The sequence below is a fragment of the Brachyhypopomus gauderio genome, chromosome 14 (genome assembly GCF_052324685.1).
Source record: "Brachyhypopomus gauderio isolate BG-103 chromosome 14, BGAUD_0.2, whole genome shotgun sequence".
NCBI classification, from domain to species: domain Eukaryota; kingdom Metazoa; phylum Chordata; class Actinopteri; order Gymnotiformes; family Hypopomidae; genus Brachyhypopomus; species Brachyhypopomus gauderio.
The window spans coordinates 9,760,473-9,782,716 of NC_135224.1; the positions used below are offsets into that span (position 1 = coordinate 9,760,473).

A 22,244-nucleotide genomic window follows, 5' to 3' on the forward strand; every position below is an offset into this window, starting at 1 on the left:
GTTTTGGATCTGGTTGCTTAAACGTCAGCGTGCCTACTTCACATCTCACGTCCCTCCTGACTCCTGAGCGACCACGCTCTGCCACGCCGCGTAATTCACCGCTCTGAGACTGGACATCCGAGCACGGCGGTGTCGCCAAGACGTGCGCCCACAACTACGGGTTTGTCCCAATTAACTACTACGAAGAACCTTCATGCAGAATGGAAGTAGCGGAGCTCACAGACACGTTCTCGGCCCTGAACGTCAGCACTCCAACACGTGCCTTGCTGATCTAATGAGACACGGCGACTACACGCTGACAACGGCTACAGCCACTGCAAAGAAAACTGTTTGCCGCCCTACATACCAGTGTTGAACTCTGTAGCATTGTTGCACTGAGTACACTGAACCTATAGTGTTGAATATAGCCTATGCTTACATAACTGATTTGTTAATAGAGCCATGTCTTTTAAAAATAAATCCTAGCTTTCTACTAACTTTCAGTGATGTACTGAAGACATGAAAGCTACATGCACCCACTATTCAGCTGTGCCCAAGAATAACCGTGCAGCTCGTACCCCACTGCACAAGAACTGCAGTACCTTTATTTCAGTACTTGGCTCGACTTGGAGATCAGTTCATCACCCTCCAGCCAAATCTCCTTAGCTCTGGAGGGGCCGGAGTATGATGGTTCTCCATCATGTGGCCTCTATGGCTTGGAAAATCCCCTAATTCAGAAGAATGAGCGTGGCACAGCCCCGTCTCAGCTCGCCCTCCCTAAGCGATGGGTTCCATCTTGTTGTTGCGGACGAAGTCAGGACGGGTGCCGCGACCCCCCCCCCAAGATTTCCTCCCGTTCCGGTCGTGCCGCTTAATTTCCGCAATCGTTTGACAGATTGACGCCATTTAGGCCTTGTCTACACGCTTCGGTGGTTTTTTTTAGAGGTGTTGTAAAGCACGTGCACTCCGCCTGCATCTTTCTAGGGGGGGGGGGGAAGAAAAAGCTGAAAATGTTAAACACGTACAGTCGGACCAGTAACGAGATTAATAAGGTCTAAATGAGAACGGGAGAAGGAACTCAGAGTGAAGATCTCTCATCCTCTGAGGGGCTGCCAGTGGAACACATTATCTGTCCAATGTGGAAATGGGATTGAGAAGTTTTACACAGTAGTTTCTTTTGCACTCACTCCTCCCTTTGTCTGACTTCAAATCCTGTGCTCTTGGGTTTATTTTTTTTCCCGTTTCCAAACCTTCTTGGACTGTTCGTAGTTGCAGCTGTATCGGTTTGGAGCTGAGAAACAGTGCTAAAACGGGAAGAGGTTTAGAAGTTTCTCGTGTTTGAAATAAGGTCGTGAGAACACCTGTGCAATGGAGTCAAGGAAATGAAATCCATGGGGATAGCCATATCGGTATATTCCTGCTAATTTTATATTCCCTTTATAGCGTCTGTGTGGATTATGTATGTTCACTATACATTCCCCAAAGGTTTGAGGGAGAGAGGGAATGAGGTGCAATGTAATCATGCTATCATTTTAGGGCATCATGATGGTTATGGTAGATACATGCTGAAAATTACGGCTGATCTTGGATTAAACCTCCATCTCGTGCTTACATTTCCCCCAGTTCTGGTGCACTTATTAAAAATTGCACAGCTCTCTTTGGAATCGACTGGATACGAGCTTCTTTCCCTCTAAACGATTCATCTTCCCTGTACCTTAAAGCTCAAAGCACCAACAATGTTTGGCATGATGGCAACACAGAGGTGGTTGAAAAGTTGCTGGGAAGATGTGTATATTCTTCAAGGGAAGACTTTTCAGTGTGTGTGTGTGTGTGTGTGTGTGTGTGTGTGTGTGTGTGTGTGTGTGTGTGTGTGTGTGTGTGTGTGTGTGTTCTTTACTCGCTCATGTGGAGTACTCAACCTTCCTCGGTGAATAGGTGAATGAATGGAAAGAATATTACCACTTCCTCTGTACCCAGAACATATCTCAGCATGCTCCACCTGTCCTCCGCCTACAGCCCCACCACCTCTGACAGACGTTCCAGCCCAAACAGCGTCGAATTACAAACTCTCACCTCACGTGTCCACTAAACGCACTGAACGCAGGCTCTTCCAAGAAGGTTGCCTCTCTGCTCTCTGGAATCTGGAGTGTTCATTGCCCTTCTGTATTGAGCATCAGACACATGAAAGCACTGAAGAAATGACTTCCTAAGGGCTTACACAATTCACTCTGAACGCCAAACAATGCGTGTGTGGGAAGAGGGGAGAGTGCCATTGCATCATCAAAGGCACCTTACATCAGCTATTTTAGCCGACGTGGATTAATTATACAGCGGTGCAATTTAGCCATGCCGGCGCTGAAATTCTTGAGGAAAAGAGGGGGAAAAAAAGGACTTGAAATTTGATTTTGACATCTGGGAATAAGAATGTGGAGAAATAGCTTTAAGTGTTGTGGGGAACTAGAGGGTGGTGTTACATTCATTCTCGTGTGTTTTATAAAACAATGCTCGAACTTTCCCGTCGCACGTGCAGAAACATAAGTCAGAGAGCATTGTTCACGACCAACAATACTATGCCATTAATACAGGAAGAAAATGCACTGATCAAGTTGATTCATGTACACGCTTTGTCTGTAGACCTTTCTAAAAATGATTTTGTGGTCTGTTCTATTCTAGTCTGGGCTTCAGTGTTCCATGAGGTATAATGTCTATTAGGTGCACATATGCAGCATGGAAGATTCAAGGAATATTTACAGACACTGTTATCCAGAGTGACTTACATATTTGTCAGACACTCTTATCCCGAGCTACATACATATTTATCAGTATGACAGAGTGGGTTCCCTGGGAATCGAACCCATAATCTTGGCATTTCTAGCACCTTAATCAGCCTTCTCTGATCCTGAAATCCAGTGATGTTATTACACTTGCAATTTTTTTATGTAGACTTTCTTTATTTCCCCATAAACCTGCTGCAAAGAATTAATCTCTACAGAACTGAAATGGGCAGAGGGTTTAGAAGATCTCGTATTTCAAACAAGGTCATGAAAACACCTTTAAACCATCATTGCAGATAAATAGTTGTTTTGTATTAGAATGCACAGCCTACAGGGGGTTTAACGGCGTGGTGCTGAGGTGCTGCGTGATCTTCAGTCGTTCTGTGGAGAGCCGCTACACTCCGAGATGCACCGACAGGTCTTTCCCCGTCCTTCTTCTTCCTGTTTCTTCCCCGTCTTTTGAAATTTTGAAGAAACGCTCCTAGTTTTCTAAGCTCGTCGTTCAGAGCCGTCCACACGGAGGGGCTGGCCCAGTTTCCGACTGCGAAAATGCAGCTTCGCGTTCCCGGTGAGGTCCCGCATCGGTCGCACTTTTCCTACGGGCGTCGGCTACCTTCGTGGAGGAGGGGTCAGTAGGGGTCAGGAGGGGTCAGGTGAGGCAGACGCACAGGCGCTGGCCTGCGGTGCGTTTCCGTCTCGTGAGCAAAGGACAAGCGGGTCACCACAATTATCGCCCGCTATATTTAGTGTATGCAGCCCCAGTGACGAATGCCAAGTAACGTTTTCTCAGCATTGTTGCTTAATTCAGTGGCAGCTCATTTAAAAGGCAATAAATCTTATGGGCTTTGGGGAGTGAGAATGGACGAAGGGGAATGTGTGTGTGTGTCTGTGTGTGTGCGTGTGTGTGTGTGTGTGTGTATGCATGTATGTGTGAGAAGCTAAAGTGGGTGACCTAATGTTTGTGAAGCTTGCTTAGGGACACAAGGTTAAGTGGTCAGGCTAGAGGGCTCTTGGTCTTTGCTAAGTGATTGGCCGATCAATAATGTAGGCCACAAAGCCAGAGGTCAGGGTGGCAGACTGTGTGTGTGTGTGTGTGTGTGTGTGTGTGTGTGTGTGTGTGTGTGTGTGTGTGTGTGTGTGTGTGTGTGTGTGTGTGTGCTTGTGTGTGTGTGCTTGTGTGTGTGCATTTTGTGGGTGATATGAGAGACAGAGACCAAGAGAGAGAGAAGAGAGAGAGAGAGAAAGAACACTTGACCTGCTCTGACACATCCTTAAGTCACTTTTTCTCAAGTTGTACATTAGAAAAGCATTTATGAAGCCCTGGAGTGTTCTTGTGGACACGCCATTTTCCACTACCATTTCTTTATTTCCCCATAAACCGACGTGCCACGCAGAATGAATCTTCACTCTCCGAATACGCAGAAAACATCCGGCTGCATTGTGTGCACGTCTGTGCCTCATGATCTGAGGTGTATCTTCTGACAGACGGCCAGTTCCTTCATCCTCTCCCTACTCTCCCTGGATCAGATCATAGCCCCTGTGAAGAACCTGTCAGCATATTAAGTTCACCGCACTGGCAAATCACCAGCGCACACTCTGCCTGAGATTGCTACACTACCTGTTGTTGCATAATGTTCAGCTTTCTGCTGGTTTTCCTCTCTGACAGTACGGAGGCAGCTATCAAACTGCCATGATATGCAAATGAGTAACAGTAGATCAGTGACAAAGGGGTGTGCAGCAGGGGCGGGGGGGGGGGGGGGGGGGTTGGGTGGTGTTCAGAAACCCAAACCCAGCCCAACCCAGCTCTGAGCCGACCAAGTCCAGATGCATGCTGGGCATTCAGATTGCCCGGCACTGGCTGACAGGCGTCCGCGGTGCCTGTCTAAGGATCTGAGCTGAGACGGCTGTTTATTTGTGCCAGCGTGCTCCGAGGCGATCTGCTGGCTGTCTTCAGGGGTGCAGTCACGTGTCTGCTACAGCAAAGCCCCTGTCAGCTCCCATTATCACAACATTTCAAGTTGGAGCATCATTTTGGTCAAAGGATAGCAGAGGAATGGTGGTTATCGGTATGGTTTAATGGTTTAAAAACCAGAACACAATAAATGTGCTAAGAGGATTTACTGCTTTAAAATGCTGCTTTTAATGCACACTGATTACATTAGTTGTAAATATTTATATCAAATAAAATAGGGTGTGTGTGTGTGTGTGAGAGAGAGAGAGAGAGAGAGAGAGAGAGAGAGAGTGCTGTCTGTGTTGATTTAGTCTGTAAACTCCTGTGCAGCTATAAAAGGATAAAAAGATTCCTATATATTTCACTTGGCCATAAGAAACAAATTACTTTTGAATGGTATTTATTCAGTTATATGTGGAGAATATAAGAAAAAAATGGATGCAAAATTCCCAGACCTTCTGTAAAAATATAAAACTAAGATGTCACATAAGATGTTCTCCAAAAAATTGTGCTGTAAGTCTTGTTTCTTTTTCTGTCTCAAGCCAACGATATATACTAACACATGGTGGGAGTATGTAAGATACAATTGTGGAAAAGCAATGATTTATCCACCAGCAACCTTGAACCTCTCTCCCTCGGTTCAGGTGAGGGAGGGGTGTGTGAAGGAGATAAATGGAAGTACAACAGGGTTCCTCTGAGGTTTCTCTCCATCATATAAGGACAGTAGCATTGCACATGACCAGGAGACTCAACCAGCTAGGTGACATGAAGAAAAATCTATATCTGTAGACCATGGTCACCTGCACTGTTTCTTACTTTCAGATTTCACTTTCACATTCTTTCAGTTTTCACTACCAACTCAAAGCTAACACACCTCACGTGTAGGTGTGGGCAGTCATAATCTGGTGGTTAGGGAACCGGTCATGGGACCGGAGGGTTGTGGGTTCAATTCCTAGGCGCTAGGCCATGACGGAAGTGCCCTTGAACAAGGCACTTCACCCCAACTGTTCCCCGGGTGCCGTGGTGCACTCCGCTCTGGGCATGTGTGCACAGCCCCCTAGTGATCACTAGTATGTGTGTGTATATTCTCACTGCACAGATGGGTAAATGTGGACTAATTCTGATTGGATGAATATCACAATTGGCAATATGGCAAAATCTCATTAACTCAGCTGACTTCCAAATGTGATAAATTAATGGATTTAGTATAAACTAGACTTCCAAACTGGTAGATCTTCACTGTCTAAAGATGTCTTTAGACTGATATAAACCAAAAGCTTTCTGTGACAGAATAGAAAATTAATACATACTTGTGACAAAATAGAATAATATTTTAAAAATAGAATAAAATTTAATAATATACAGCATATCTCTTGAATATTTAAGAAATCCACCCTTATATATATATATATATATATATATATATATATATATATATATATATATATATATATATATATATATAATATAATATATTTATACACACATTTTTATTTCCTACTATAAGCTGTCAAACAGAATAGAGGGGTGGCCATACTGCCTTTCCATCCCAAAGAGAAATTGTGGTTACATTCGTAGACTATCCACTGGTAGCACATTGCCCAACTGAATACCATCCTTGGGCTTGAGCTGAGCAGTGACTCATTTCTGTTCACCAAGGATTCAATTTGTCTACTTTGAGTCACCACTTCATTTTCCAAAACTATTTATGAGTTTTAAAGGTGCTGTGCTGTGAATTCCAGGACTCTCAGATTGGCTTCTTCTCACTGTCTGAGTCAACACCTAAATAAGTAAGGCACTTTTATGATAAGTGGGAACAGTTTGCTGCAAATACACCCCAAATGTCACCTCCTGAGAAGTAGTCCTTTGTGAGTCAGGGGGTCAGTGAAACCCAGAGAATTTCAGAAGCATTACTGCATCATGATTAGTATGAAAAGATATCAAAAATATCTGTGAAAATGACTCACGGAATTGCAAGCTTTTTTATGCATACTGTGCATTAAAAAAGGGAATTTGCCTAGCTCCTAGCTTTTTTCGAAGCCCCATTGTCACGGTTCCATCCTCGACCATAATGAAATAAATGCAGTGTGGGTGCCTGTTTGGAGAGAGAAAACATGGCGTGCCCTTTGAAATACTGATCAGAAGTGACAAACCCAGGCAGAAGCAAAGGCTTCCCAGATTGCAGATGACAGAAAGCGAACAACGTCACATCCACTAGTGCAAGATGACTGTGCTCTGATTCCTCAAGTGGTCGGAGAGTGGCAAGGCAGTGAAGACAACGGGTTCAAAAATAGCCTCTCAGCCAGGAGAGGGGAAAGATTTGGAAAGATATTATCCTCAAAGGCAGCTTTGAGAGTGGCTGGGGGAGAGGAGACACTGTCTCTGGTAAAATATGAAAGGCATGCACTCGGTGACAGCCCATGGCTTTTCTCGATACCACTAACACCAGTTGACTGGAATGATCCATTGCCGCTTTGTGAGGAGTTGTGATATAAACGCTGAGGGCGAGATGTTGCGAGATCCAAAGCCCCACCCCGACGCCCCCTCCCCCACACTTCTTACCTTCGCTGGTTGCCGTGCCGTCACGCCGGGGGAATTTGTTTTGTTCGCTCATGTCTCCGTTTCTGGGCGTGGTGCAGCCGGGCCGTGCTCGCCTTGCACCTCAGTCTGACAGACCGGTGGCCTTGGGGACTTTGGACTCCATTTTCAAATTGACCATTTGTAATCAGCTCTTTGAAGCAAGGCAGGCAGAGAGAGAGAGACAGACAGACAGACAGACAGAGGTGGTGAGAGAGCAGGAGAAAGAAATGCAGGAGAAAAATGAAAATAGTGCGTTGGTCATAGCTTTGGACCTGAAGGGACTTGGTCACAGCTTTTGTCTTGACGGGTGATGTAAGTGCCGTCGGTCAGCTGTGAGGGTTGTGAGTATTGGCTGTGGTGGTGCGGAGGGTTGTTTGAGAAACAGACTTCTATAAAGAATATAACCAACCACAATATGTTAAAACGCCAAACATCATCTTCCGCAGTGAATCATAAACGTTCCCTCGCCAGTGAACCCTCAGCCCTTGGCAGAGAATCTTTGGACATCCGCTTGTGTGTGTTGCCGCAAACGTTAGCGAACATGCCGGAAGACACTGGGTCAGCTGGTCCAGAGAACCCACAGGCTGCCTTTGGTCATGCTGGCCGCCCCTAGCTCCCTCCCGGGACTGACATTTTCACGAAATAGCTCCCTATTGTTGTGTGTGTGTGTGTGTGTGTGTGTGTGTGTGTGTGTGTGAGTCTCATTTTCTGCCTCACACCTGAAGCCAGGCATGCTTTCATCAGCACATCGGGCAGCTTATGCAAAATGGCGTGGCGGTAATGGCGAGAGGCGGCGTTGCCTGCTGCTTACCTGCTCCCACGGCAACCGCACGCAAGATCCAGCCCAGCCTCCGTCTCCTCCCAGTGACTGTCAGTTTAACACACTAAAGAACACGCCTAGGATGTGTGTGTGTGTGTGTGTGTGTGTGTGTGTGTGTGTGTGTGTGTGTGTGTGCGCCCCACGCCCTGCGGATGAGGGATCAGCCTGTCGGCTGGAAAATATCACGCTGATAGCTCAGCAGCATCTTCGTTGCCACGGCACCACCACTGATCCCCCGTGCACTCAGGGGGAAAACGCTGTTTTCTTCTTGACCGAAACCAAAGCCGATACCAAATTTGTTTGCTTAGAGGGGTCGTCGTGACAACAGGGCGTGAGCCGTGCCACCTCCCCCCCCCCACCCCCAACAGTCTCAGGTGAATCTCTACGGTGTTTATACGTAGGCCATTAGACGGAGTGGTCTGAGGTGTCGAATGACAGATGTAGCGGCTGGGTGGAGGTCACATACACTGTGAGGTGACCCTGTTTTTGTTTATTTATTTTTTCTCTTTTAATATTGATCCTCTGCATTGCTCTTGACAAGCTTTAGATCAATCAGAGGTCTAGCCATTGCCAAAAAACAAACAAAAAAAACTCAAAATGTCAACCTAGTGAGAATCTTAGCAACAGGACTTCAGTTGAAACTACATGTGTGTCCACAGTAGCCTCGTTAAGAATATGGCATTATTTCTGTCATATTAAAGAAAATGTGGGACCTAAGGGATGTTTTAAAATGACATACAGTAGAGGAATTCACGAGGGAACAAAGTAAATAAAGCTAACCCCCATACCACCCCATACAGGAACAAACAAATCAAAGTGTGGACCATGTTAATAGCCTTTTTTCCATAAATGACAACTTCTATTAGAGTTCTATTTCCAGCTCGGAGAAAAGGGGAACCTGTAATATCTGGAGGGCCATGAAGTGTGTGGGTTACCCCGGCACTCTGGGGGACTTACCACTGCCGTCCTTCAGTCGTCCTGTCCCGCGCGTCTTTCCCGCGTGTCCGAGACACCATGAATCACGGCGGAGCTTACCTTCGAGCGAGGGCTTTCTCATTACGGTAAAAGGCATAGGTGGTGCACGTGTGGGGCAAAAACCCTACACAAACCCGGGACAGGGGTATGGAGGGGGGTGGAGGAGAAGGTTTGGGGACGGGAGAGGGGGGTTAATTAGAATTACACGGGGGCGCCCAAAAATATGCTGCTCAGGTGGACAGTGTCCATTTGTTTCAATAAGGGAAATTGATTCCCATGTCCTCTGCTGGGCAGGAGGGCCCTCCCTCCATAGCCGCTCGTGGGACGAGAGAGACAGCCGCGGAGTGGGCACATTGATTTGGGAGTGGCTCGCACTTCTGAGGCTGCTCGGAGCTGAAGAGTAGGATAGACTCCAAATATCGAAGGATTAAAATATGTGTAAGCACCAGAGTTCTTTTTGCACAGTTTTGCAAAATTTCCTACAATCCCTATTAACATTTATCTCTGCTTTATGCAGAGTGGTTCTGGCATGTATCCAGGCTCGAACAGGATATGAAACAAATTTACCTTACGTCCCATATGGGTGGTAAGATAGGCTGTTACTGTGATCACTGTTTCACACTGCAGCTTAGAAGACACTGGATGAGGAGTCCACAAACGACCTCTGAGCATGACGTATGTCCATGTAAGGGAGTGTATGCAAAGGCTTGCTGTGTGGGCTAAGGGAAGGACACAGGGGCCCTGTACATTAGCAGGCAGGTGAGGTTATATAAAATATTGGCCACCAGCAAGACGGAGGGAAGAGGTTGCATGAAAAGTACAAAGCATAATGCTTATAGCGTGCTGTCTCTGGGGCTTAGCCCTTCCTCGCCGCTACAGGGGTGACTTAGTGAACTCTTGTAGAACATCAGCTAGTTACTTTAGCATCATGCTAATTCAGCAGCTTACCTTCATGGCCATCTGCTAGTCTGGACCGCTCTTAATTTAACAAAGAATCATCCTTGTTGTGTTATGTTTTCGTCAGATGGATTCTTGGATCGGTCTTGGTGTGAGAAATAGTATCAGGATGTGAAGCATTACACACACCAGATGGTACATGCTTGTTTTTTTTTCCTTTAATGAGTGAGATGCAGACCAATGCTATGGGCTTTCTCCAGTCGGCTTTAAGTAGAAGTCCTATTCGACGAGGCGGTGAGAGCACGTTTAGCGGTTAACAAGAAGCGGGGCAACAGGTTCTTGGTTGCCCACTGCACATCCCCTCCCCTCCAGCTTGGTGCGGTGACGTGGCGTCACTCGATCGATCACGGCCGCCGCCGCTCCCCGCCGTGCCCATCCTTCTTGTCTGGGTCTGGGAGGTTCAGCCTCACTCCACCTCTCCGCTCCTGGCCAGCCCTAAGCTCCACAGCCGGGTGGGTATCCATCTCCTCTCAGCTGAACCGGGCTCCAGGACACCCCCGCTGGCTCTCCGCAACCTCCACCACCCCCCCCCCCTCCATCCCCCACCCCCATAAATCAGTCTGCGTCTCCTCCCGTCAGCCGTATGGATGAGTGTGGCTCACCTGCCGGGGCCTGCATGCCAACACCCTCCTACTTACACATAATGGCGGCGGTCAGGCGCTTCAAAGGAGTGGAACAGTGGAACGGAGGCATGGCGGAAAGCCCAGGCAGTTTGAGGTCCTCGCGATTGCGATTCGTAATGCGTTTACCTTCAAATCTGGGGGGGAAAAAAAGTAAAGGAGCCATGAACATGAACTGGGGTGTTCCTGGTGTCTTCCACTCGCCATTGTTCATCTGCCTAACAGGGTCTGTGTTTATCTCATTTGTGCCTGAGTGGTTAAGATTCCCTGCATGGCTTGCAGGAGGAGTCTCTGTTTTTTTTCTCCTGAAGAGCAATGTGCTTGGAATGATAGCATTTGTGGCCTGATGAGGGGTTTAGTATGACACACACACACACACACACACACACACACACACACAAAGAAATCCTAATATAAACAAAAAGGAGAGCAGTGGCAGCCTGAGAATATAATGCTGTGATTATTGGGACCCCAGGGAAGCCTTTTGCAGTCTGTTCAGTGGAGCCGGTTCACAGCAAGTGCCCATTATTCGGCTGTAAATGGAACCGAAAATGTACATTCCACAGCACGCTGACTGCTAAAAGTATACTCCGTGTTCCCTTGTAATCTCTCGTAATTGTGTCATTAGGGTACGTATTTCAAATAGTCACTAGTCAAGCTGCTGAGTGCACTCGAGTCCGTGACACCTCTTTTCCTCGCTCCAGAAACTTCGCGTACATCGCGTGTGCCGGACCTTGATTCACCCCGTTATCGCGAAATAAGCTGACGCACGTTTAGCGTGACCCACAACAAATACACACACACTCCGCTCGTCTCCCTCCCGTCCTCACGAGGAAAAAAAAGAAAACGAAAAAACAACAAAAAAAAAAACAAAGCATGAGGGAAATGTACCGACGCAAAACCATCTGCAAGGAACCTTGAACTCTAAGGCTAATGTACTGTTTAGATTGGTACCGCCGTGAGGGAAAGACAACAGCCCTGTTGTATGCAGCATGTGAATGGGGTGATGGCTGAAAGTGGGTGAGTTCAAGGCTGCCTCTGATGTGTTGTGAGTAGACAGGCCTAATTTATTCTGCTCCATGGCAAACACCATCTTGGTTTCAGATGTAGATGAAGCCCCTTCATAGAGTTCATTAGAATATTTTGATTCTGCCACTCGCTGCTGCATTTTGAGAGTAGGTGCGATTTACAATTTAGAACATTGTCTCTTATATTAAGGTGGAAATGTAGTATTTACATTGTATAAGTAAATGAATAATACTAAAATAAGGTCAATAACAAATGTAATTTGTCATGGGGATACTGTTTGTAAATCTGTTTGTAAATCTATCATATTTAGCCACAGTACATATCAACCCAATGGAACCCTTTTGTTCCTTTTGCTGAGATTTTCGTATTTTTCAGTAAATGTATGACCTTATAAACATGTCTAATCTCCCTGCTGCACATACTCAATTAAGGATTTGCATGCGCGCGCACACACACGCACACAAAGAGTTAGTCACCCTCATTTCACAAATATATAAGGGTTACTTTTATTCAATAGCCACAATATACATATTAATGAACTGTTTTGCATGACAATTACATAATTAAATATTTGTATATTATTACAGTCATAGTGCTAATCTCATTAGCACTGTTCGTCTTCGTATGGACTAGCTGTGGCATGGGTCAGACTGTCTTGTAAATGAATGTAATAGTCAGAAGTCTGTCCCCAAAGTATTATTCAAACACTGACAGGCACTTGAGGGTTCTAGTGGGACCATGTCTTTATTAATCCACTACAATAGTGAGTGTTAAGTGGTCAGAGCGTATTGTTGTCCCAGATTGACTCCAGCAGTAATAAAGGAGACCGTGGCATCTATTCAGCACAGTGGGCTGCACTGAAATAACTGTGCAGACCTGTGACATGCATGCATTTCTTGAGCTTCGGTGAGCAAGTGCATTAGTTATAAATTCAACAGAAACCGGCCAGGGACACCATGAATATCTCTGACAGTGCCAAGAGATGCCTGTGTTGGATTTGATATGTTCATTCCTCAGTTACTGGGACTGGTGTTAGCCGAGCAGTATAAACACAGAAGGCAGTTGGAGCCTCAACTCCAATGTCCATTTTTAAAGTGACTGGAACTCACTCACTCACATTTAACAGGCTGAAGACTCTAAAACGAGGCAGTCAAGAAAGAGCAATATGTAAGAGTCATGCTTCACAGAAGTGTCACTGTGTTTCTCTGTCACTATGTCTCTGTGTCTCTGTTCTGCTTGGTTTTGAGTGTTTCCTGCCTCTGGTGCCTTTGTGATGTCTAACTCCTGATCTCACCAAAAGTGCAGACCAACTTGTGTGCAATATCAACCCTCCCACGTTTGATCAGTGACTGAAAGCTGTGGCTTCTCATTTATTTAGTTACTCAGTCTACTGTACAAAAAAGCAATGCTACAGATACTACAGCAGAACACTGAGGAAATGAACAGCTAATGGGATTAGGAAATGACTGATCACCATTGTTATTGTGCTTCTACATTGAATTTTAGATATTAGGCTTACATAGGGAAATAAATTCAGATTATCTTCTAAATTATCTCATATTTAGCCTTCTGGTGGAGACAGCTCTCTGTATTCCATCTCTCTTTAAACCCCTCAAATTCAAAAATCAATGTTCCAACTTGTGAAGGGGCTCGAAACGGCCTTCTAACTGCAGCGGCGCGTTTCCTACAGCGCTGATAAAAGTCACTCGATGGATCCAAAGGACGTGTGATGCCATTGAAAGCTTTTATCCATCCAGCGAGCCATTCTGTCCGAGTCTCTTTCTCTTGCTCGCGCAAAACGATACATCTGGATGGCTGGAGATCTGTTCTGTGCAGCAAAAAGCAGAGGAATATCTACTCTTCATTTATTTGTGTGTGTGTGTGTGTGTGTGTGTGTGTGTGTGTATAGACATAGTCTTCACAGTCAATTTGGGTGCCATTAACATAAATTCAGAAAGAAAGGAATTCAGGAAGAAGAGGACAAAATGAGGACACTCCCCCATCCTGCACTGCACTGTTTCTCCTTGAACAGAGAACCACAGACTGAACAGCTGAGCAGAAGCCTGAGAACAGATGGTTTTCTCATCCCTCTTTAGGGCCCCCTCCTCATCCATGACTGTCTACGGGGAATTGCAGAAGGAAGACGGAAAGCAAAGGTGTCAGGAACAGGACCTCCTCAACCCGTGGTTCCTTCGCTCGCTCTCCGAGGACATGACAAAGGGACGGGTTGGGGAAGGAGAGCGGATGAGATCCAACACCTATGATAGTTGTGCTCAGGGGTAAAGAAAGATCACATGCAGCTTCACATCCTGATTATCAGAGAAACAGTTTCATTACGGATGAACTTGCGGGAATATGCAGATGAGTGCGATCAGTGATAGAGCAGGTCATTACTTGCCAGAAGTCGTCCCCCCGTACCCGTATGAGCTGCCCAAACCCCAGACTTAAACTTCAGACTTCGTATATAATGCATAATGTGATCGTTGGTGGCTAAATTATTCTGAAAACGCATATTAAGCAAATGAGCTTCCTTGGCTCTGAGTACAAGTTCACTTACGTCTCAAACAAATGGGCCTCCCACACATGGCCTGATTAAACATGACAGTTAAACACAGTGATGCGTCTTCACGAGTGACTTAACTGTATATATGATGAATCTGCAGTTTTACACGGAGAACAAGGCTGAGAAATGTTCCCATTGCCACTTCGTACTGTGGTTTAATCACAGATATACAGAGATAATGAAAGAACGCTGTTCACAAAAGCATTAAGGCACTGTAACAGTGAAATCATTTAAATGTTAATTGGTGTTTGGTTATTATGACCCGAAGGTAACAGATATGGCACCAAGCCCTATGACAGGATGTACTTCACTGACTAACGGTGAATTACAGACAGGAGACTGTCTGGGCTGATCCAGCGAAGAGACGAATATTGTTGCTCAGAGTTGTGGAGGGCTGGAAGTGGTTTCTGTTTTCACTCATCTCCATCATGAAGGTCTGCTTCTGATAATTAAATTCAGCAGTTTTAATACAAATACGCATTCTAAATTCAACATTTGATTAACATTTGGTCTTGACAAAACCAAACCCACAAATCCAAAGGTCTCATAGGAATTGGATATTCTTTTGTTTATTTATTTAGTTTTCATCTTCTGGCTTTTATCAATGCCCATATGCAATCACTAATTTATCCTCTTGTGGTCCTTTCTTGGAAGGCACACAGGCTAATATACACATACAAACAAACGCTGTGCCATGAATTGGAAAGACATCTGACGAAGAAGTGTACAGCTAGCTCTATTGGGCAGCTATGGACAGACATAATAAAAGAACTAATTGCAGCTGTCAAAAAGCAACAGTCTGTTTTCACTTGTGAGATTAATGATACTGCCGCCGAGGCTAGTTTTATTATTGCCAAAGACACTGCACCGCCGTCAAAGCCATGTTGAGATGGGGAGTTAGCTCGTTCTAAAACACCAGCGTTAAAGGCAGATGAACTCTTACATGATGAAAAGCAACAGACATTTTGCTAAATCTGATTACAGGAATTTGTTAGCCTTTGTTGTTTGTTTTTGTTAAAACGTTGCTGCACTATAAAGTAAAATTGTCTACTGATAAATGAATCCTGCTGATACTGGTAACCGGATACTATTTTGAGTAAAATCTAGCATTAATTAGCCCCATATTTGTAGACGCGGTCCCTTTAACGTGACATTTTGACCGAGGTGGCGCCCAACCCAACCCGTGCTTTAGGTTGAGGTAAACCTAGACTACCATGTTGCACCACAGTGTGGCAGTATATATCAACAAAACACACAAGGGCCTCGCCGGCCGCTTTTCCTCTCCCACTTTCCATCATATTTTAAAATGAAACGAGACAAAATCAATCTTAATTTATTCCACAACTTTTCAGCTTTCAAAATAATTATCAAAATATATCGCACAAAACCGTAGACCTACTTCAACTCAGGTTAGTCGGCATATATCAATCAAAAGACAATCGAACACTTATTTATTACCTGGAATTTTAGCACCTGAAATGGTTCATCAATTGTTATCAATTGTTTACCTGTTTATCACCTGCAGTTGCAGCCTACTTGTTCCCACATTTGAAGCCCATGTTTAACTTAGGACCCTTTTACATCTCTTATATGAAAGGCATCAAACTGGTGTATCCCAGCGGTTCTGGAGTCTGGTCCAAGGGACCCACTGCTCCTCAATGTTTCTTGTTCTCTACTGCTCTAGTACCCTTGGCCTGACTCAGAATGGGCCTTGTAATGATCTGATGAGCTGGTGGGAGCTGTGTTGGAAGTGGGATGAGCTGAAAAAGGTGCATATCAGAGATTTGAGAACCACTTATATCTCATTAAAACCTAGAACCACCAAAGACACAGTGGGACTCTTCATAGCTGAGTGTATGACTCTGACCGTGGCTCTCTGACCATGGTAAACACTGAACCTCTCAGATGATCAAAATGAGAATAATAGTGCGATTAAACCTTCCATGTTAGATAGGGAGTTGTTACTGTGAGATTGTTACTGGGAGATTTGACCTTCAGTTCTTCCTGAGCTTGATGTGGGTGCGGTGTCTGGATATCACAGCTGCGTACTCTCGACCAGAGCAGTAAATGGTGCGGTTCCGCTCGGCTCTTGAGAAATCCACGTGAAAGAGGCCAAATCGCACACTGAAGCCATATGTCCACTCAAAGTTGTCCAGGAGAGACCAGGCAAAATACCCCTTTACATTCACACCATCATCTCTGATAGCTGGTCAACAAAAAACAGGGTGATAATTAGGAAACTGATATAGAGGAAACTGAATTTACATGGCATGTGTAATGAGTGTTACATATGTGAAACGTGTCTAATAACAAAAGACCTTTAGAATATCAAAAGACCTTTGGACACTTCCTGAAGAGTATCATGATAAAACTGGCAGCGATCAAGATCTTCCAGTACAACAGGTCCCATCTGTGAAAAACCATTTTCAGTGATGTAGATGTCTGGATTCTTGTAGGTCTCCTGAGAAAAGGATCCAGAAGAGTAATGTCATGATAAAGTTAAAGCGCATCCTAAAATTGCTGAGTGTACCTTCAACTGAATAAAAGGAACATTAGATGAAAACATGAAAACATGTTTACCTTTATATATTTGAGCAACTTCCGCAGTCCCTCAGGAACTACAGCCAGCCAGGAGACCCCACATATTGGCCATGATGGATCAATCGATCCTTCTACTCCCTGGTCTGCTCTGAAGCTGAGCTCACCTGGACCAGGGTGTATCATATTCACTTTCCGTGAAGTGTAATAGTTCAGGGCAAAGAAATCTGCTGTGCCCAACACCGTGGGCTCATCCTCCGAAAACTTTGGCAACCGCTCGCCCTCCACGAGGCCTAGTTCCAGACTCCTGGCCTCAATCCTGGACCTCATGGACTCTGGGTAGTCCCCTGTGCGGAACACAGGGCAGGCAAACCAGCCCAGGGAGAAGTCCATGTATCGCTCTGCGGCCTCTACGTCCTCGGGAGAGCCTGGATCTGACGGCATGGCCCAGTCGCTGTTCAGAGCTATGGATACCTTCCCTCTCTGCAGATGTCTGAAATGGGCATGGTAACTGTGCCAGGCCCGAGCATGGGCGCGAAGCATGTTGTGGCCCACCAGGTAGACGGCACTGCCAGGCTCTTTCACACCTGGTGCAATAAGGCCATCCTCATATCCCAGTTTGGCAAACACATAAGGTTCATTCAGTGTAATCCAGAACTTCACCCTGTCTCCAAAGGTTTTAAAGCAAAACCTAGCATAGGAGTCAAAATAATTCGCAATCTCGGGAGATTTCCATCCGCCGCGAAGATGCAGGTCCTGAGGTAGGTCAAAATGGTTCAGAGTGACCATGGGCATAATAGCTTTAGCTATTAGGTCATTAATCACTTTGTTGTAGTATGCTACACCTGGGGATTCAAGCAAAAATAGCTAATGAATTATTTGGACAGTTATAGTCTTACAATTAATAACATCCACCAATCCAGTAATGACAAACGTGTCTTCAGGTAAAATTTATATACTATTTTAAGTCCTTGGGCTAGTATGTATGTGGAAAAGATCACAGAACATAAATACTTCTGCGGCAATATCTCCTCAAGGACTGCAGCATACAGTGAAGCACCTTTTGGATTGACGTTATTTGCAGTTCCATCAGGAAGAAGTCGCGACCAAGAAAAAGACAAGCGGTAGTGAGTGAGACCCAAGTGCTGGATACACCTCAGGTCTTCATCCCAAAGCTGGTAGCTGTTGCAGGCCACGTCTCCAGTCTGGTCCTCAAACACTTTGCCTTTAGTATGAGAGAAAACGTCCCATATGCTGGGACCTCTACCGTCCACATTCCAGCCTCCTGCACAAAGAAGGAAACATTTGCAGACATTTTTAAATCTCTTTGTATATTTGTATTATATATTTAACTTATTTTTTACCTTTATTATTCCATTTTTTTACAAAGCCATTACTAAGACAGTCTGTAGCATGTGGCTGTATATACCCAAACTCAGCTGGAAAGATGCATGGATAAACAACCAGCATTAATAAAGGAGCGAGGGCAAATGAGGACTATAACGGCATGCAGAACTACCTTCGATTTGGTAAGCAGCTGTTGCGGCTCCCCAGGCAAAATCACCTGGATAGACTTCTACGGAGACATTTTTGGAAAGAGACATTTCGTATGTTGTTTTCTCCATCGGTGGCGTACATATAACGTAAGTTGTTGCAACTTTGATCTATCAATGAGTGTCGAAATACTTCGCGCAAGGTTCTCTTTCGTGTCACCCGGAAGCCACACGTGCAGGACGGAGCGTAAGCGCGCGCAGCATGAACATAAAGCGAAGTTTTTTTTTCTCAATGTAATTTCGGTGAAACCTGTTCTTAAAATAAGAAGTCATTCAGCCTCTTATATTACCGTCACACTACCATTGCATGTTACGTGCTTGTTTGAAAAGAATAATTACAGTCTTAGCAAGTAGATATTACACAAACCGAAAAACACATCTAAAAGCTTTAATTCGTCTTTGCACGCGATGTCTTCACTGTTCATCCGTTACAAACTAGTCTTAACTTGTCTGAACCATATTGAGGAATACAAAACGAATGTAGTGCGTTCTGTTGTCTGTTATAGATTTAGCTTCACAGATAATTTGATTTCCCATTTACATACATTGTTCGAATATGATTTTTCTTCAGTTGTCATCCAAAACTCTAAAACAAAATTTAATATTGTCTAAAAACTGCAACATGAGATGAATAATATTTATACATTTTAAGTCATAATTCTTGGTCCTGCCAAATTCTTTGTGGCAGCCAATAAAAAGTAAGTTTAATTTTCTTAATTCACACTAGGATTCCCTGGAGAGCATATTTTGTCTATCACTGTCAACGATCCAGGTAACACTTGTCACTTGAATATGATGAACAGCAAACCCTCTAAATTTAACCATTTCCGCGGGACTTCTTTTTTTTTTGGGGGGGGGGGGGGGTGTTGGAAAGAGGCAGAACCTTTGAGAAGCGAACCCACCATGACGTCAGGAGAGGAAATGGAACATGGAGCTCGCGCACAGACTAAAAGAGTTGCATAGTGAATGGATGGAATACAATATTCATGGGATTTCTACTGGATCGTTGAATTAATCAACTACAGACAGTATAGTTTTTTTACTATACTCATTCTTACGCGTTGATGGAGGGGTGTGGCTTTAATTATCCGAAATCTGTGGATATTGAACAAAATTCGTAACAACTGAAAGAAAAACTACCCAACGCGTTGTTTTCTAAGAACGTTATCGTCTGGCGTGCGGATATGCGTCTAACTCTAGTTTTAGAGAAGCTAGAAGATACTGGCGCTAAAGTCTTATTTTACGGCCGTTGGTGTTTGGAGTCGTGCATCTGCGTGTAATAAGAAGACCGCAAGGGGAAAGTTGTTCTTGGCCGAAGCGTGATCAGATTTCCCGAAGTTTGTATCATCCTGGACTAGCTGCAGCAGCTGTGTCTTCGCGAAAAGCACGATTTGGATTACAGCCAAGGGCAAGAAAGAAAGAAACCTATGCGTCAATTAAAGTTGCATTTTCTTTGCACGAGTTGCGTTGTTGAACAAAACAATCGTGAACTTTTAAAGCGTTTGGCCGACGCAATGAGACTCAGTGGAAAACAATGGCTTTCACGCCTCTTCTCCGTATAGATTAGAGTGGGCACACAAAGCCATGTTGTATCCTAACGTAAAAGGTCATTATTCTGGACACACTACTTTCAACATGACCTGAGAAGCCCAGTCTATTGTTCTGAGGTGTTTTGTTGTTGTGGGTGTGCGTTTCTCGCAGAGGTAGAGGCTATTTTAGTAGAATAAGGGGGGTTTTCTTTCATGTTTGTTGTACTAAATTCTCTTTGGAGTATATATCGACCAAGAAAAGCGAGAAATGTCGGCCGGGGGTTCCTGTGTGCTTTTACTGGCCCTTGTGCTGCTCCAAAACGCGAGCGGTGCGGTGCCGTCTGACCGTAAGTCGTATGACGAATGCCCCAAAAATGCGGGGAAAGGCTCGCAGTCGGTGGACGTGACGGACAGGAAAGTGGTCTGCAGCAACATGGAGCTCCAGCAGGTGTTACCCCCCGAGTCCTTCCCCAACAGGACGGTCACACTGTAAGTAAAAGAGCAACGACGCTACGCGGTCTACATCTCGGTGGTCTACATCTCTGTGGACCTTCTGTCTCGTCTCTGCTTGACTGACACAGCCAGCTTCTCTTTTCTGCTGGTTTAAAAGTATATATATGTGTGTGTGTGTGTGTGTGTGTGTGTGTGTAATAATGTATAACTCCTGAGCATAGCAGCAGAAAATAAGAATAAAGTACAAACTCAGTCTTGACTGAGTAGTTTAGCTCTAGAGGACCTTTTTTAAAATGTATTCATAAATCCAAGACTAAACTGTGTCAGAAAACTCTTATCCATATTTGAAAAGTGAGAAATACTGTCATAGGAAACTGGATTGTATATTAAGATGCTACATGAATTGCATTTGCATGAATTGGAAATTCCAATGTATTGTGTGCACTGTTAGTGCATGGATTGCATACAGATCGGATACTGCAGAGTTAATCAGCTGTGGCTGATTTCACATTGTAACTAGTGGCTTGTGTGCTTTGTGCAGGCAGCATGCTTTGCAGGTTCAGGTTATCGGCCCCGTTCTTGAGTGATTTGCTTCTTGAACGCGCGTGAACTGTAAATGTAACCAAACCTCGTTTCTGTAAGCAGCTCGTTTTGAATGGAAAACAGGTTTGTTTACTTTGAGCCTGGTACATTTCTTACAGTTGCTCTCAACCTGTTGAAATGGACATGCCAGAATTAACAAGCAGAACCATGCTAGCAAGGGGTGCCATATAAGGAGGTGGGGGGAGGTAGGATAATTGTAAGAGCCCTTGACTGAAGGGGGCCCTAAAACAGGCTGTATCAGTGGCATTGTGGGGCCCAATGTGATATCTTTTCAGGGGGCCCAACATCCCTGTCAGCACCCCTGGTGTAAAGTCCTCAGCCATCATGTACGCTTGGTTTCACATGATGCAGGAAGAATGCTTGGTATAATGCAAAATAATAAGTTTATGTAGATCATTTATTATCAGTATGAATTTCCAGATGACCCTGTTGCCTGGTTCTGTTAAAATACTGACCTGTTATTAGCTCTTCCATAATAGAGGAAGAGCCTTTTTAAAGGTCAAGCTGATATCTCTGGGCAAAAGAAATACTTCATACATTCTGAAGGTCATTTTCTTTCATTCTGCGCAGAGCTTTACTAAAGCAAAGTTTTTCTGCCTTTCTTTGTTAATCATGTTGCTTTTTTGTAAGTTCTAAAATGCTAAGGGACAAAAATGTGCTCTTGCAATCCAACGGTGGTACTTTCAGGCTTTGCAAATGTTAGAAGGTTGTAAAATAGACCTAGTGTTGCGTTGCAGGGCTTGTTATAACCAACCTGATCCTGCTTTATTGTGAATTGGAATCAGATAAGGAAATACAGCTGATTTAAGTTCAATAACAGGAAACGAGAGAAAATCCTAGATATAAGCATATGATCATGCATTTTGCAGTACACTTATTAAAAAAAAAAAAGTGTGCCACCTATTCATTTTTGTTCTTCAATAACTGTCTACTGTATAAAAGCTGCAAGCCATTATTTGGCTTTGACATTTTGGCATTTGCCACCTATAATGTGTGCATTGTCATTACCTTAGAAACATGAAAGATGGACCTTGTTTAATAAGGGGAGGGAGGAACCCTCAGCCAGTCTTGAGGCTGTAGTCTCTCTATGGGATGTTTGTACATTCTGGTGTTGGTCTTAAATCTAAACTTGCAAAGTCCCACTGGCATCATGAACATGAATCATGCAGATAATCCAAAACAAATGTGTCCAGTACTTCTGTGTACTGTGATTTAAAGACACTAATACCAAAAATGTCACTCATTCCAATTTAAATCATAGTTCATTAGTTCATTTCAGCAAGACTCTGTGCATTCTGTTTCATGCCTTATGTAAAAAAA

At 44.4% G+C, this 22,244-nt stretch overlaps 2 protein-coding genes across 3 annotated transcripts in view; one reads left to right on the plus strand and one right to left on the minus strand.

Annotated features, from left to right (window-relative positions):
• Positions 1 to 16,151: 16,151 nt before the first annotated feature.
• Positions 16,152 to 18,740, minus strand: gba3 (glucosidase, beta, acid 3). Of its 2 annotated transcripts, none has more exons than XM_076973462.1 (5): positions 18,306 to 18,739; positions 17,847 to 18,071; positions 16,829 to 17,631; positions 16,586 to 16,709; positions 16,152 to 16,454 (listed from the first exon to the last, which is right to left on the minus strand). In XM_076973462.1, the coding sequence occupies exons 1-5, from the start codon at positions 18,409 to 18,411 to the stop codon at positions 16,243 to 16,245; spliced, it is 1,470 nt and encodes a 489-aa protein (XP_076829577.1). In that variant the 5' UTR covers positions 18,412 to 18,739; the 3' UTR covers positions 16,152 to 16,242. The 2 variants fall into 2 exon arrangements, with proteins under 2 accessions (XP_076829577.1, XP_076829578.1); XM_076973463.1 differs by having other exon boundaries at positions 16,330 to 16,454; positions 16,567 to 16,709; positions 18,306 to 18,740.
• A 495-nt stretch (positions 18,741 to 19,235) lies between these two features.
• The window catches only part of adgra3 (adhesion G protein-coupled receptor A3), a 29,178-nt gene continuing 26,169 nt past the window's right edge, over positions 19,236 to 22,244 (plus strand). Inside the window, exon 1 of the mRNA XM_076972627.1 lies at positions 19,236 to 20,357. Within this exon, the coding sequence (XP_076828742.1) occupies positions 20,137 to 20,357 (221 nt within the window). The 5' untranslated portion in view covers positions 19,236 to 20,136. The remainder of the gene's footprint in view (positions 20,358 to 22,244) is intronic.